At 43.1% G+C, this 14,497-nt stretch overlaps 1 protein-coding gene across 2 annotated transcripts in view; it reads right to left on the reverse strand.

The window, feature by feature from the left end:
- Positions 1-14,497, reverse strand: part of RECK (reversion inducing cysteine rich protein with kazal motifs) — a 189,318-nt gene that overhangs the window by 96,949 nt on the left and 77,872 nt on the right. For both annotated transcript variants that reach the window (XM_061590670.1, XM_061590671.1), the window contains exon 6: positions 8,157-8,204. In XM_061590670.1, coding sequence (XP_061446654.1) covers positions 8,157-8,204 — 48 coding nt within the window. The remainder of the gene's footprint in view (positions 1-8,156; positions 8,205-14,497) is intronic.

The following is a 14,497-nucleotide window of genomic DNA, read 5'->3' on the forward strand; positions in this document are numbered from 1 at the left end:
CCTATTAGGGCAAACAGGGCACTGCCCCACCAACATCAATCTAGCCTCAGCCAATCCCTCCTGCTTCCCTTTTTACTTACAAGCAGTCTAGGGGATGGCACTGTCTGTCAACTTCCTCCTCCTTAGTCTTAGTGTTACCATTATAGAACGCAGTAGGGAGGAAGATGGGGGCAAACTTGGATTCGTTGGCTCTGCCTGTCATCAATAGGCTCCACCTATTGCTTGGGCTCCCTGCCTTCTGCCCTACCAATCTCAGCAGGCACCAGCCACCACTGCAGGAAAATAAATTTGTAAAATAAACATATTAGAGTCTAGGGATTTTTTGGAAGTAATCTGTTAGACTTTTTTTAACTTTGGTTCAGAAAATTTTCTAATGCAAACTAAAAAATTGTCCAACACAAATTACTTCTAAAAATCCACATCACTGGCCACACAGCATTTGCAAACTGGCATCTGAGCATAAACTCTTGGCATGCAAAACTAGTAGCATATTTTGCATCCTTCCTGTAAAATTGCACCAAACATTTGGTAACACGTTCGAAGAATCTGCCTATATCTATAATACATTTCTCTAAGTAACTCTTCTCTAAAATCATGTTCTGTTGTAAATTTTATATTCTGTCTGCTTTTATAACTTTATGCTGCTTTGAGACATTTTATGTAGTAAGTGAGAAATAGATGATGATGATGATGATGATAATAATACATAAACCAATTAATACCTCAAACTAAAATACTCTCCACATGAATCCCTTTGCTTTTATAATGCTCAAGAATTGGCTTCAAATTCTTAAGTCTTTTAAATTTTACTTCAAATTTTCTCCTTGCACCTTCCAAACACACTGCCTGTTCTATAATCATTCAGTTCAGCTTCCACCTTCATTATTCTCACTAAACATTTCAGGTCCCTTGAAGATGATGTCTTATCTACTCATTAGAAGTGGAATAAGTATCATCAAGGCCCGGCGGAAGCTCATCATGGAGCAATCTTCTGAGTATACATGTATACCATTGTATTGTATTGCTGCACTGGGCTCCTGCTGGGAGGAAGGGCAGGATATAAATAAATAAAATAAAATAAAAATAGTAATATATCTCTATTTAACTTTTGCATGTGAATCAGGTGAGCCAAGTGTATATAGGTGCTAAGCCACAGTCTGAATTTGGTAGTGGGCTGGTTGATGACATTAAACTGAAGCTGAATCCTAGAGGAATTGGGGGAGAGTCCAGGGCAGGGGTTTCAACCTGTTTTGGATAGGATTGTACTCCCTTGAAAGATTAGGTGTGCTGCTTGGAGTGTTCCGAGATTCACAGCAACTCCTAGGTTCACAAGCCAGTTTCCCAGCTTGGGTGTGCTACTGGATTCAGGTCTGTCACTAGGAATTTAGGTGACCTCAGTGACACGGAGTAACTTTTAATTACTTCACCTTGTTCACAACTGCAGCTATTCCTGGCTATAGTCTGGCCATGGTGATCCATGTTTGGTAATCTCCCAATCAGTTTACAGTACTACAGCTTTCTCCAACCTGATACCCTATAGATATTGTCAGGTTATGACTCCCATCATCCCTGATCATTGGCCATGCTGACTGGAGAAGATGGGAATTGTAGCCCAAAGCAAATGGAGGGTACCAGGTTGCAGGCAACTGGATTACTATAATGCATTGTACATAGCACTGCCCTTAAAGATAATGCAGAAGCTTTAACTGGTGCAGAATTCAGCTTCCAGAATATTAACTGCTAGAGTTTCACAGAGCAATCTAAGTCATGTGAAGCCGGTGGGAGGGGGGAGTGAAGGAGAAGCTGGTTGAAAGCTCAGCAGCATCGACATGCTGTTTGGATACCGCCAGGCCGGCTGAATGTTGGCTCTGTTGGGAGCTGTGTGCATGAATGGAAAAGCGAACGCTGGCTATGACTAATACCCCTACCAGTGAGTAAGCGCTCTCCATTGGGCACTATTGTAATTATTTTCCTACATTGATCTTTTTGCCAGCAGAACTTCTGCCTCGATTGGGTTCCACAGGAGCACCCAAAACGTGAGCAGGATGTCGTGGAAGTCCCCCTCTTGGCCCCTCTTCCACCATGCCCCTGGAATGCCCAGTTTTCAGGCCTTCCACTGGCTTTCTGTCTGTTTCAGCCAGGACAAGGGGCCACATCCAACTCCCCCCAGCCTAGCACAAATACAAGTTGGACTGTGCCCTTAGTCACATTATTCCAATCTTTGAAAGAACTGCACTGGTTGCCTATTCATTTGGGGGCCCAATCCAAGATGCTGCTATTTATCTTTGAAGTCCTAAAAAGCTTGAGATCCAGATACCACTCCAGCCTGCCCAAATCTTAAGATGTTCCACTGAGGCCCCATTCCAAGTGCCTTTCTTACTGGAAGTCCATTATGTAATCATAGAAGAAAAAGCCTTCTCAGTGGCAGTGCCCTGGCTTTCTAATGCCCTCTCTTAATGAGGCATATCTGTGCCTATTTTGCAATCTTTTCAGTGCCGGGTTGAAACATTTTCATTTGCCCAGGTATTTTAATTTGTATAATCCCTCAATCTGCTTTGTATTTTTATCTGTTTTTTATTTTTATATATAAAACTAACATTATTGTTGTAGTACCTTGTATTAGGGTGTATTGCCCTGAATTCTGTTTTTGAAGGACAGTCTAAAATGTTTTAAACAAATAAATAAAATTATAGTTTCTGCAAATCCTTTTTTCCTTATCTCCACTCATTAGTGAAGTTATTTCTTGAAAGATAATGTTTTCTCATGAACATGGTTAATTTCCATTCTGCTACTAAGTGGTTATTTCTTGTCTAGCATGACCGAGCTGTTGTACACCTGCAGGGTTTCCCTGCCTGGGTTGTTGCAGGAGTTCTAACTTAACCATCAAGGTTTCTCATGTCTTATTTATTTCTGTCATTTTGAAAATATGTATAGATACAGCAGAAGATTTATAGCCAGATACAAAATTATACAAAAGTGTACCTTTATGACAAGAAACAAAGCTAACATTCACAACATACCATTCATTTTTACCATTCGTTTTTCTCTTTTGAATTTTCCTTCCTCTGTCCCTTCCACAAAAGAGGTATCTATGGTAACAACTCTCTAGCTCACCCTTATCAAAGATTCTATCGTTATCAAGACAATGGATGGTATTCAATGTTGGTCTTACTCAGAGTAGATCAATTGAAGTTAACACACATGAATAATCTATGTTCATTAATTTCAATGGGTCTACTCTGAGTAAGACTTAGTTGAATACAACCTAGTGTTTAGTCCTCACTGATCTGTTTCTCCACCAGAGCTAGTCACAGGTCAACAATTTGACACAGTTTGTAAGAGTTCCGATTTGCTATTTCTCTCAAAGCCTACATTTTGGATACAGGATTTCTTAGTAAACAGAACCAGTTACTAGGAAAAGGGGCAGCACCTGACACATGGCATCATTGTGCATATTGTGTAATTTTGCAGTAAGAGCTAAGTCTGGTATACAAAACAGCAAAACAACTACCAGTGAAATCCTAACCAGGTCTACTTAGAAGTAAGTTATATTTAATTTAAAGGGGCTTACTTATTTATTTATATTTATTTATTAAATTTATATCCCGCCTTATGGCCAAAAGGCCCTCAAGGCGGCTTACAAAAACATGAATATAACACATCATAAAGCATAAATACAATAATGCAATTCTCAAAATTAAATAACAAATAACATTATTAAAAGAAAAGAAAAAAATTTAAGTGTGTCACAATAAGAGAACCAAACACTTTATAAAAAGGCCTAGATAAAAATCTTCAATTTCCCAGCAAATACGTAGCATTTTTATTTTTAACATATAAATATACACAGTATATAAGTAGCCAAACAATAATAATAAACAACAAACTAATGAGAACATCTCAATATACAATTAAACAATCAGTTTAACAACACTTCACAACAGTGTTTCACAAAAATATGCTATAGTCCAAATAACAGCAAAAATAAATCTCCAAAATTAAATCTTGACCCCCAAAACAACTAAAAAACAACTAACCCCAGTGGTCTATAGACATCCCGAGCAGCAGGTTCACGCACACATACGCACACATACACACACACGGTCTCTGGCCCCTTCAGCAGTTGCTGCTTTTGCAGCTGGAGAGAGACAGGGCCCCACCCTTCCAGGCCAGGTGGAAATCAGCCAGAAATGCAGGGAGCAGGTCTTACAGAAACTCACACAGGTAGATGGTCTCTGGCCCCTTCAGCAGTTGCTGCTTTTGTAGCTGGAGAGAGACAGGGCCCCACCCTTCCAGGCCAGGTGGAAATCAGCCAGAAATGCAGGGAGCAGGTCTTGCAGAAACTCACACAGGTAGATGGTCTCTGGCCCCTTCAGCAGTTGCTGCTTTTGTAGCTGGAGAGAGACAAGGCCCCGCCCTTCCAGGCCAGGTGGAAATCAGCCAGAAATGCAGGGAGCAGGTCTTGCAGAAACTCACACAGGTAGATGGTCTCTGGCCCCTTCAGCAGTTGCTGCTTTTGTAGCTGGAGAGAGACAGGGCCCCGCCCTTCCAGGCCAGGTGGAAATCAGCCAGAAATGCAGGGAGCAGGTCTTGCAGAAACTCACACAGGTAGATGGTCTCTGGCCCCTTCAGCAGTTGCTGCTTTTGTAGCTGGAGAGAGACAGGGCCCCGCCCTTCCAGGCCAGGTGGAAATCAGCCAGAAATGCAGGGAGCAGGTCTTGCAGAAACTCACACAGGTAGATGGTCTCTGGCCCCTTCAGCAGTTGCTGCTTTTGCAGCTGGAGAGAGACAGGACCCCACCCTTCCAGGCCAGGTGGAAATCAGCCAGAAATGCAGGGAGCAGGTCTTGCAGAAACTCACACAGGTAGATGGTCTCTGGCCCCTTCAGCAGTTGCTGCTTTTGTAGCTGGAGAGAGACAGGGCCCCACCCTTCCAGGCCAGGTGGAAATCAGCCAGAAATGCAGGGAGCAGGTCTTGCAGAAACTCACACAGGTAGATGGTCTCTGGCCCCTTCAGCAGTTGCTGCTTTTGTAGCTGGAGAGAGACAGGGCCCCACCCTTCCAGGCCAGGTGGAAATCAGCCAGAAATGCAGGGAGCAGGTCTTGCAGAAACTCACACAGGTAGATGGTAAGTAAGTAGTGTTAGGATTGCAGCATAAGAATGCCTTTGAATGAAGACTGCCTTTGGAAGAATACTTGTAGGATGGGGAGGCAACTTGCTAAATTAGAAGTCTTCTCTCAATGGCACGTTAAGTTTTAGCTTGCTATTGGAAATCACCAGAAGTATAACTGCCAGTTTCTATAGGCAGGAGACCAGCACTACACAAGCAAACATGCTAACTTCTGATATGGAAATTACATGTCTGAATCTGTACGTGTGGAAGGATGTAACAAACGTTTAAGAAAATAGTACTACCAGGTATAAGATAGTACTACTAGCTGAGTTCAGTTATATATTTTTATTGACACATTTTCTAGAACTGAAATATTTCTTCTAAAACAATTTCTAAGAGACGGATTGTCTCTAATGAGCATCTGAAGAATAACACCTCTGTTAATAAAGAAAATATTGTGGTCTACTTTAGTAACCTTACTCTACATCATATATTTCATTCTGGTCTTTTGAAATATAATGGATTAGATCCAGACTTGTTGTCTACAAATGGAAGCATTCATTCCATTTGCAGACAGGGCCAAGAGCCAATGGAAGCTCCTGCTCATGGAAAAGGGGGAATGGTTTTAACTGATTCCCCTTTCAGCCCTATCTTACAGAGGATCCCCAACCCTATGGAGCAGTTTTTTTAGGATACGGGGATTGGAAAATAACTGAAAATCTCTTCCCACTTCCTCTAGCCAAGTGTCCCATGAGTGGAGTTCTGTCTGGATCCAATTCTATTATCATGCTGCCTGTCAACTGACAACCTGGAGAGATATTGAAAATATATTCTGAGAGAGTCAGCACTTCATCATCAAACCCCCCTATACAATGCTAAATGTGTGTTCAGTGTTCTCTGATTTTTATCAGGGAATCTTATCGAAGTATCTAAGAATGATTCACCCATATATAATGGTATATGGAAGTATGAGAACACATTTCTTTTTTAAAGTTTGGAAAACACTAGACAGTTTGCTTTACTCTCACTCATAATCATTTTTGAAAGATTTCCACTTATTTACACAAATGAAATATGTCAAAACAATGCCAACAAAAAAGGGAAAAGAATTACAAAGAGAAACTACTCTGGCATGGTCAGTGATTACTATTTCACTCCCATTTTTTAAAACTCTCTTACCTGTCCTTTCCGTTCTCCAACAAATATTGGTCAACCTCCTACAGCAATGCAGAAATCCAGAAAAGAGAAGGAAACGCACTAGCATAACAGAGGAAAGATTACAGATGTGGGCAGTGAAGTATAATACAGAAGAGATAAAGCTATTTGATTTAGGGGATTATAGTTCAGGAGAACTCAGACTATGAAAATCTTAACAGCTAGAAAGAAAAATGCTTTCTAATGTCTATTTGTAGTAAGAAACAAAGTTTAAGTAGTATTTAATCTAAATTACTTTCTGGAGAATGAGCAAGCCACTGCATTTATTTCTCAATCTAAAGAATAGGAGCATAAAAGAAGAGTCAATCTGGTGAATTTTGTTTATGAAGTAGTCTAATCCATGAAGGAACTCGGTCTCCTTAATTTCTTGAACCCAGGCACAACACACTGTGGCTTCATGGTGGAGTTACCCATGTTCAGTGGCAGGGTCTTTCCATTCTTTTTAAATGTCAAACTGATAGCCTATTCTGATCCAAGTGAATCTAAAAACAAGTCCTAAAGCGAGTGTTGTTCTTGCGGACAGAAAGAGGTAAGATAAAACAGCATGTTAAGAGATTTCTGTTTTGAAGAAAAGGTATACTGGAGAAAGATTCCTGAAAATACCATTGCTTTTTATACATTATTGAATGCAATCATATAAATTACAACAAACTATAAATTCAATAAATAAATAACTTGGAAATACTTGGAAATAACTGTATTAAAAGATCAATCAAAACATTTTCAGTTGCACATTCGTACAAAACAAATTCTTGTTCATTTCAAACAAATATTCTATTCAATGAAGGCTACCAAAATACTTTTAAGAATTCTTCATTACAGTTTCTTTTACTGATCTAAGAATTTCCACACAAGAGAATACAATTAAACCAGCCAAGTTAGCTTTATGTTCAAACAGAAAACAGCACTTTTAGGAATTCACATATAGCCAGGATCATTAAGTTCACCAACATGTTTTCTGCATAACATTTAAACTAATCACATCTTAAGAGTCTGACTCATGGGCCTACAGCTGCCAGCAAACCATAGTTTGCAAACTTGAAGCCAGCTTTCTGAATACCTCGTCCCTCTCCCCCAGTCACTGTTAGAAACAAGAGTGCTCAATCAGGCAGAACTTTGCTATGATCCAGTAGGATTCTTGTTATATCTTTCTCTTGCCAGATAAATTCCTGCCCTCTCCCCTGTGTGGGTGCACAAATACAAACCAAATCTCCTTTAACCATGGAATGCAAACCCAAATCACATTGACAATCCCTGGTTTACAAAGTTAACATTGTTTGCATTAACCATGGTTTGTGGATATACATGTAATGTGGATGTGTGGTTTTCCATAAAATTTTTCAAATCAGGATCATCTGTATCACATCTGAACGTTTTCTGATGGCTGAGAGAGTGATCTAATTTAGCATGTTTCTTTTATTTGTATTTGGGAAACGAAGCAAAAAGCTTTGAAGCTGCCAAACTTCTCTAATATTGTATTTGCAATTGGCATCCATTCATTGTTACCAATGATGGTATGAAAAATTTCCATGGAAGAATAAAGCCCCACATAATAGATACTGACATGGGACGGGAAATTCCAGAGAGGGGAGGAAGGAGCAGGAGGGAGTGCATGTTCATTTTGCCAGATCTCAGTTTGCAAACTACAGTTTAACAGGAGCCAGTGCTACTTCTCAACTGCACTGGAGGAGAGAGTTTAACTTCGCCTGTTTTACCTCTAGAAATGATTATGGGCCAGAAAGGGTTATAAGGCTTTGTCGTTTACCAACATCAGGAAGGTTTAAGCATGTTCACAGAGAGAAATATCCACTATTGATAATGTACTTACCTCATATTCTTTCCTGCAAATTTTCAAAATATCATTTTTTGAAGATGCCTGAAAGACATTAATTTGATTACCAACACTTTGTTCAGACTATTCAAGAACAAAATAATACAAGGAAATATATGAAAAATATATATTCTGATAATTTAGAAATGTCACACCAATGTATCTGATTTCTTCTATTCCAACAGATTTGAATCACTTGGATGTTCTGAATTTTGGAACATGATCAAAAGCAAACCTTTAAAAATTGTAAGTCTGCTACTGAGGTTCAATGGACCACTAAAGTGTTAGCTGGAAATAATGATTGATATCAAAATGACTCCAATTTAACATTAATAAATGCAACAAATAAATAATAAAATCAGTATGCTGATGACCTCCAGCAGTATTTTTCCTTGTCATCTGAGTCAGGTGAGGTTATGCGAGTGCTGCAGGGCTGCCAGAATTTGTAATCCAGGCCAATAAGCTGAAGCAGAATCCTTGCAAGATAGAGGCTCTGTAGGTTGAATGCCCACAGGTCCAGGATTTACATAAGCAACCAGTTCTAGACAGGATGGCCCTCCCTGTGAAGGAGCAGCTTTGCTCATCTGAGAGTACTCCTGGATTCAACCTTGTCACTAGAGGGTCAAGTAGCCTCAATGATTCAGTGTGGGGTGTGTGTTTTGTTTTGCCAACTTCAGTTGACTTGCCATCTACAAACATTCCTGGCCACAGTGGTCAATGCACTAGTAACCTTCTGATTAGATTACTGCAATGCACTCTATGTGGGGCCATCCTTGAAGACTACATGGAGACTGCAGTGTGCGAGAAATACAACAGATAGTTTGCTGCTGGAAACATTGTATAGGGATCATGTAACACTGATCCTAAAGGAGCTGCACGAATATGTTTTCAGTCCAATTCAAGGTGTCAGTGAGGATGTTTAAAGCCCTAAATGGCTTGGGACCTTGAGACCTGAGGTAGCACCTCTTCTTATATACATCTGCCTAGGCATTAAGATTGGATAGGAGGAAGGCTTTCCTCTGCATCCCACCTGTGGAAACTGTATATTGTGTGGTGATGCAAGGCACTCCAACTGTGGAATGCCCTTCCCCCAGAGGCCTGGTTGGCACTCCCATTGGTCTCATTCTGGGACCAAGTTAAGATCCAGTTATTTATACTAGCAAGGGGGCGGGGGTTAGCTGCAGTTACATTTGAGCTGCTTGTATTGAAGTTACTGGTGATTATTGGAGTCCTGATGTTTGAGATGTTATGGTTTATGTTGTATCTCTGAATTGTAACCTGCCTTGAGATCATTTGATTAAAGCTGGGTCAGAAATAACACCACATATATTTTATTACTATAAACCACTGGAGTACATTGGACCCCATAATATAAACTTGAATTCCTTATTGGGCTATCAGGAAACCCTGAAGGAGAAAACAGAAGAAATGCCTGTGGGAAATACTGGGCTTATAAGAGAAGAGAAAACAAAAGAGAAATTAAAAAAATACTCAGAGTATCTAATGGAAAGTGTCCCATGTACCCCAATAGCCTAATAACGTTCACACATACACCCCAAAAAAGAACATGACAAATAAGAAATCAGTGTTGCAAGTTTGCACTATAAGAGTGTTCACTTTAGTGCTTCGATCACTATTAACCTTCTAGGGTTAAATTTATTCCTAGGAGCCAAAGGACCCCTACAGTGCTTTGTAATGTTTTCCCGGGGGGAGGAGGGAAGAGGGGTATACACACAGGATTGTATAGAGGTAGGATATATAAAGACACCACACACACCACATATTTATTCTTCTATTATTCCACTTTAAACAGGCATGGCTTTCCCCAAAGGAACCCCAAAATTGTAGTTTGTTAAGAATGTTGTGAGGAGACCCCTATTCCCCTCATATAGCTACAATTCCCAGAGTTCTCTGGGAAGAGGGGCTTGCTGCTAAACCACTCTAGCAATTTTGGTTTTGTGAGAAGAGGAGGAGGAATACTCTCAGCACCCTTCATAAACAACCCTTTCAGGATTTGGGGGAGAGAGCCATTACTGTTTAAAGTGGTATAATAGTGGAATAAATGTGTGGTGTGAAATGTGCCCCAAGAGGAAAAAACATGACCAAAGAAAAACTGCTGGCCAAAGATGGGCTGCATCTAACGCAGCATAAGGAGAAAGGTAAGTACAAATGTACACACTAAAGAAAATGACTTGAATGAGAAATCAGGCAAGTTGAGGAGTTGCCTAGGAAGCCTCAGACTAAAACTGTAGGAAAGACAATGGAGAAGAATATCCAAAGCTTCTGGTATCTATACATGAATGTGCAGAATACAGGAAATAAAATGAGTTTAAACTCCTAGTACGAGGAAATAAACATGATTTGAAAGGTATAAATCAGAGCTTGGAAAAGTTACTTTTTTGAACTACAATTCCCATCAGCCCCAGCCAGCATGGCCACTGGATTGGGCTGATGGGAGTTGTAGTTGGCAGGCCACGTCAATTTAGGGGAACAAGGGATAGATGCATAATACCTATCCCCTGTTCCGGGCCTGTCCATAACCAGAAGACAACGGGGGGACGCAGGACTCCATCCGACCTTCGACTGCTGCTGTGTAACGCCAGGTCTGTGGTACAGAAAACAACGCTCATCCATGATATGATCCTGGATGAGAACACAGACCTGGTGTGTATCACGGAGACCTGGCTGGATGAGGCCTCAGCTCCTACGCTTGAGGCCATGTGTCCAGCCGGTTTCCAATAAGCACAGCAGCCGAGGGTCGGTAGGCGGGGAGGGGGAGTGGCAGTCATCTATCGAGGGTCCTTGGTCTTTGCCAGGCCCCCTCTCCATGAGACCAAGTTTGTTGACTGCATGTACTGGAGGTTGGGCCCACAGGGCAGTCTAGGGATTCTATTGTGTACCACCCACCCCGCAACACAGCAGACTCCCTGACCGAGGTGCTCGAGGTGATCTCGGATGTACGAATGCTCTCCCCCAACCTGTTGGTTTTGGGGGACTTCAACGTGCATGCCGAGACAGTCCTCACTGGAGCCCCTCGGGATTTCATGGAAACCATGACTTCCTGGGAACTGCATCTTAGTAATATAGGGCCCACCCATGTAGCCGGTTATGCTCTTGACCTTGTGTTTGTCTCGGGAGGGGAGGGAAGTGCTCTGAAAATGGGGGCTGTTTCTTCCAACCCCGTGTCATGGTCAGATCACTACCTGGTGAATATGGACCTCTCAATGCCACACACCCTCCGCCGGGGACAAGGACCTATTCAGATGGTCCGCCCCAGGCGCCTGATGGATCCTAAAGGATTCCTGAATGCGCTGGGAGATCTGGAGCCGGCGGAAGGCTGCCCGGTCGAAACCCTGGTGATGGAGTGGAATAAGGAGATCACTAGGGCAGTAGACCGGGTGGCTCCAAAACGGCCTCTCCCCCTGAATAGAGCTCAGATAGCACCCTGGTATACAACACGGCTCCGGGGTCTGAGACAGGAGGTGAGACGACTAGAGCGCCGGTGGCGGAAATCGCGCTCTGAAGACGATCGGACACTGGTTAGAGCAGCAATAGCTGCCTACCAGGTGGCAACAAGGGCAACAAAGAAGGAATTCTTTGCTGCCTCTATTGCGTCTGCTGAGTGTTGTCCCAGGAGGTTGTTCCAAGTGGTCCGAAAGCTGGTCGGTCCAGTTGTTCAGGAATCCATGGAGCATTCTAAAGCCTCCTGTGACATATTTGCTAAAAACTTTGCTGATAAAATCGAGCGCCTGAAGAGCATGATTCCGTGCGCCGTGGATACAGGAAGTGAGTCAGAGACGGCCAGTTGCATTCCGGTACGCTGGGATCGGTTTCAGCCTCTTCCCTCTGAGGAAGTGGACAAGGTGCTTTCTATTGTGAAGCCAGCCACCTGCTTGTTGGATCCTTGCCCCTCGTGGCTCATTATGAGCTGCAAAGGGAGACTGAGCGGAGGGATCGAGGCAATAGTAAATGCATCCTTGGAAGAGGGTGCAATGCCATTGGCCTTCAAGGAGGCAGTCATAAAGCCCATCTTGAAAAAGCCCTCCTTGGATCCCCAAGAGTTGAATAACTTCCGCCCAGTCTCTAATTTACCATTCCTGGGCAAGGTGATTGAGCGAGTGGTGGCCAAACAGTTACAAACACACTTCGATGAAGCAGATTATCTAGATCCATTCCAATCGGGCTTCAGGACTGGACATGGAACTGAAACAGCCTTGGTCGCCCTGGTGGATGATATGAGGAGGGCGCTGGATAGGGTAGAATCCACCTTCCTCGTCCTCCTGGATCTCTCAGCGGCTTTCGATACCGTTGACCACGGTATCCTTTTAGATCGCCTGGAGGGATTAGGAATAGGGGGCACTGTTTTACGGTGGTTCCGTTCCTATCTCTCAGACAGGCACCAACGGGTGGCATTAGGGGATGAGGTTTCAGACCCTTGGCCTCTCAACTGTGGAGTGCCACAGGGTTCTATCCTCTCCCCCATGCTATTCAACATCTATGTAAAGCCGCTGGGGGCCATCATCAGGAGATTGGGGCTGCGGTGTCACCAATATGCGGATGACACTCAGCTCTATCTCTCGTTTAAGTCCTCACCAGAGTTGGCTGTGGACACCATTTCCAAGTGCCTGGAATCCGTAAGTGGATGGATGGGAAGGAATAGGCTGAAGCTAAATCCCAACAAGACCGAGGTGTTGCTCGTGGGAGACAGGGGCAGGCTGGGGGACATAGACCTGGTGTTCAATGGGGTAAAATTGCCCCTAAAAGACCAGGTCCGCAGCCTCGGGGTCATTCTTGACTCCCAGCTGTCCATTGAGGCACAGATCTTGGCAGTGAGCCGGGCAGCTTGGTATCAATTACATCTGATAAGGAGACTGCAACCCTACCTCCTGCCCATCTCCTCCCATGGGTGATACATGCCCTGGTCTCCTCTCGCTTAGACTACTGTAATGCGCTCTACGTGGGGTTACCCTTGAAAACGGTCCGGAAATTACAACTGATACAGAATGCGGCGGCACGCTTGATTAAGAACAGCCGTTGCTGTGATCATATCACTCTGGTGTTAGTAGATCTACACTGGCTACCAGTTGTTTACCGGGCCCAATTCAAGGTGTTGGTATTGACCTTCAAAGCCCTATATGGTTTCGGCCCAGTTTATCTGAAGGAGCGCCTCCAGCATCACCAATTATGCCACCTGACGAGATCAGCCGCGCAAGACCTTCTCTCGGTCCCACCAGTTAGGACAGTGAGGCTGGTGCGGACCAGAGAGAGGGCATTTTCGACTGTGGCCCCCACCCTCTGGAATTCCCTTCCTTTTGACCTTCGCCATGCCCCTTCCCTGATAGGTTTCCGCCGGGCCTTGAAGACCTGGCTGTTCAGGCAGGCCTATGGGATCTCTGGGGTGGGTTGCTTTTAATATTGGTATATTAATTATTGTTGGTGGTTTTCATTGGTTTTTATTGTATTTTATCATGTACATGTACGTCGCCTAGAGTGGCCGTTAATTGGGTCAGACAGGTTACTCACAAATAAAATTTTATTATTATTATTATAGTTCAAAAAAGTAATTTTTCCAAGCTCTGGTATAAATGAGAGTTGGTGGGATTATTCCAGTGACTAGAATGTAGCAACTGAACTGAACTAAGCAGATGTCGCAAAAAAGGAGAGGGAGTAGCGCCTTCATACCTCACTGCAACTCTCCCAGAGAGGTTTGATGGAGACTGTATAAAATGCAGGGTGCCCTCAATCTGAGCTGTCTCCAATCCTATCCTACAGCTCCAGTTCTATTTGAAAGAGCAGTGAGCCCATTTACAAGGATGCCTTTGAGAGGCCTCCCTATTGTTTAAGGTGCTTTGTTGGGAAATGTTGACAACTTGGTGAAAGCCCTGATTAACTTTTGTGGAGATTCTAACCAGACACATACAGTGAAAATGGCCTTGCAAACTATCACACAGGGGAGATGGCCCTCAAATGAGGTACTCCATGTATGTATGCTGCACAATTCTGTTGTCTGGTAATGGACACCAACTGGAATGAGGTAGTACAACATTCTCATTTCTGTTGAGATTTGAGTGCCTCCATTAAGGTGGATTGAGTGAGGGCTCCAAGACCTTAGATATAATGCATAGAACTTTGTGTCCAGATTGACAGCCATCTAACTGACTGCAAGGTAGAAATTCAATTGTCATTGTTCAGCCTGTAGAGACCAATACAGGGGTAAGTGGTATAACCTATGCTGGGGGTGGGGGGAGGCCCAAGCCCAGCTCACAGAGAGAAAAATGTTGGTGCCAGACACATGGACTTTGCCTCTACTGTGGCATCATGTTGCTAAATCTACAGCC

Source organism: Rhineura floridana, chromosome 11 (assembly GCF_030035675.1).
Source record: "Rhineura floridana isolate rRhiFlo1 chromosome 11, rRhiFlo1.hap2, whole genome shotgun sequence".
NCBI classification, from domain to species: domain Eukaryota; kingdom Metazoa; phylum Chordata; class Lepidosauria; order Squamata; family Rhineuridae; genus Rhineura; species Rhineura floridana.